Consider the following 2,417-nt stretch of genomic DNA (forward strand, 5'->3'; position numbering starts at 1 on the left):
AGAACAATCCAGGTAATTACACTCTACGTTTTGCCAGCGATGCCTCAGTACTATGTGACAGATTGCAATCATGAGCATAGGCATCCACTTTAGCCATGTTCCTTTATTTTTCAGGCTTTGTGGGGTAGCAGGCTAAACCCAGTTATCACAAATATGTTCAAGCGCAAAGCTGTATCTTCTGCAGAGTGTGATGCTTCACCACAAAGGAAGAAATGTTGCCTTGTATTCAAGGAAGAGTGGATGAAAGAAATTGTGGAGGCTGAGACACAGACATCACGAAGCAAGGTTCGCGTGCAACTTGGGGAACTATTTCAATACAGTCCAGACGTGGGCTTGATTTGCAAAACATGTGCTGAAGCCAAGATTGGTGGGGACTTTTCTACAGGGAAGAAATTAAGTGATGGCTGGAAACTGGATTACCTGAAACGCCATCTAATTAGCAAAGTTCACGAGTCTGCCATGGTGATATTGAGAAACAGAAGTGCTGCTGCCAGGTTTGGTTTTAGAGTGCAGGCAATGCTGACAGAAACTGCCACTGACAAAGCAAATAGAATGGAAGTAGTTGAACGACAAAGATCCCTGCCTTAGGAGATAAAGATTCTCATCGACAACGTGTTGCTGGCAGTCAAGATGAATACTTCAATGTTATCTGTATAAGACATCCATGACCACCTAGCTTTGTGTGTGAAGATAATAGACAGCTGGAGGAGCAAGAACTATGCCTTTGAGTTCCTTGAGGCCATCAATAGTGTGATACACTTTGAAGGTATGGCAAAACTTCGTAACGCTTTGTATCACACAGTGATAATTGATGAGAGCACAGATATTTCTGTTACAAAAATGCTCATCCTGTGCTTCAAGTTCCGACCTGTAACCTCAACAGAGCACAAAACACTGTTTGAGGGCATAGTGAAGCTGACTAGTTGTAATGCTGATGCTATCACTACTGCTGTGAAAGAATTCTACACTGCCAATGAACTGGACCTCATGAAAATGGTCATGTTCACATCGGATGGTGCGTCTGTGATGCTGGGTAAAAATAATGGTGTTGCTACTCGCCTTAAACAATCTATTCCCCATCTAGTTGAGCAGCATTGTGTCGCTCATCGAGAAGATTTGGGAGTTGATGATGCCTGGAAGAGGGTTCCAATGATTAAAGTGATGGAGACATTATTGAGGACTGTCTACACTGTGTTCTCCAGATCTCCTGCAAGGAAGTCCAAGCTGGATGAAATGGCATCGGTCCCGGATTGTGAAGTGGTCTCTTTTCGACCATTGAATGAAGTCCTGTGGCTTTCAAGGCATTTTGCAGTTGGTGCACTAATTCGGAATTACGAGGTTGTTCTTAAGTACTTTGAGCATGAGAAAGTTGAGGAGAATGATCCAGTTGCTAAATACTGTTACAAAAAGCGATCTGACTCAAACTACCATATTTCCCTTGCAGCACTTAATGACATTCTGAGTGAATTTGCATCTTTGTGCAAACTGTTCCAAAAAAGTTCTTTGACTACTGTAGAAGCTGTACAGTATGCAAGAGGAAAGATTGGCCAAATTAAGGAACAGTATTTGGGGGACACTGTCTTTTGGAGCAGCAATGTAAGAGATCTGATGGTGTTGTACAAGGAAAGGCAAGAGTTTGACAGTGGGCCTATTTTGTCTTTTGTTTCCCTTCTTTGTGAGCACATGCAAAAAAGGTTCCCTGAAGATGAACTCAAAGAATGGGCAAGTTTTGAAATCCAGGCAATAGCAACACAATCCCATTTTGATTTTGGGACTGAGAATATACAAAGACTTGTTGAAAAGTATAAAAATGTCTTGGTCCTGGGGGAATGTGAAACACCAGAAGATGTTGTACGACAATACAGAGACTATAAATATGTGGTGGCAGAACAGGTAAAGGGTGGGTTATTTACCACCTTTCAAGACATGGTGAATTTCACTACGCAATGCTGCTCATTATAGTGTGGTGTCTCAGCTTGTTGATGTCTGCGCAACATTTCAAGCATCTAGTGCAGATTGTGAACGAGGATTCAGCCTCATGAATACGATCAAGAGTAAATCGAGGAATAGACTACAGCAGAAGCATTTGGATATGCTGATGAGGACAAAGGCCTACCTCCTGAATGGGAAAGTTGACCTTGATAGAGTTTATCAGCACTGGAAAAATGGCAAGGATTGCCGTGAGAAGCAACCCTGTCACCCATATAGTGATGCCACTTGACATGTCTGAACGGCCCTCCCCCACAGTCCATGTTTGCCTGGATGTCAGAGTTTTACAAACTATGGCTGGCGGGATAGCCCAACGTTACTCATTAGCTTTCACATCAAATTGTAAATATGTCATGTCATTTAGTAACTTATTGTGTATATGTGATATTGTAGAGGCTCTCAACATTTCCCCACCCAATGAACAGTGC

At 42.4% G+C, this 2,417-nt stretch overlaps 1 protein-coding gene across 1 annotated transcript; it reads left to right on the forward strand.

Annotated features, from left to right (window-relative positions):
* Positions 1 to 825: 825 nt before the first annotated feature.
* On the forward strand, positions 826 to 2,043 carry LOC146830104 (E3 SUMO-protein ligase KIAA1586-like). Its single transcript, XM_085604303.1, has one exon. The coding sequence runs from the start codon at positions 841 to 843 to the stop codon at positions 1,960 to 1,962; it is 1,122 nt and encodes a 373-aa protein (XP_085460429.1). The 5' UTR covers positions 826 to 840; the 3' UTR covers positions 1,963 to 2,043.
* The last annotated feature ends 374 nt before the right edge of the window (positions 2,044 to 2,417 follow it).

This window comes from Triturus cristatus, chromosome 5_1, assembly GCF_964204655.1.
Source record: "Triturus cristatus chromosome 5_1, aTriCri1.1, whole genome shotgun sequence".
In the NCBI taxonomy this organism is placed as follows: Eukaryota; Metazoa; Chordata; class Amphibia; order Caudata; family Salamandridae; genus Triturus; species Triturus cristatus.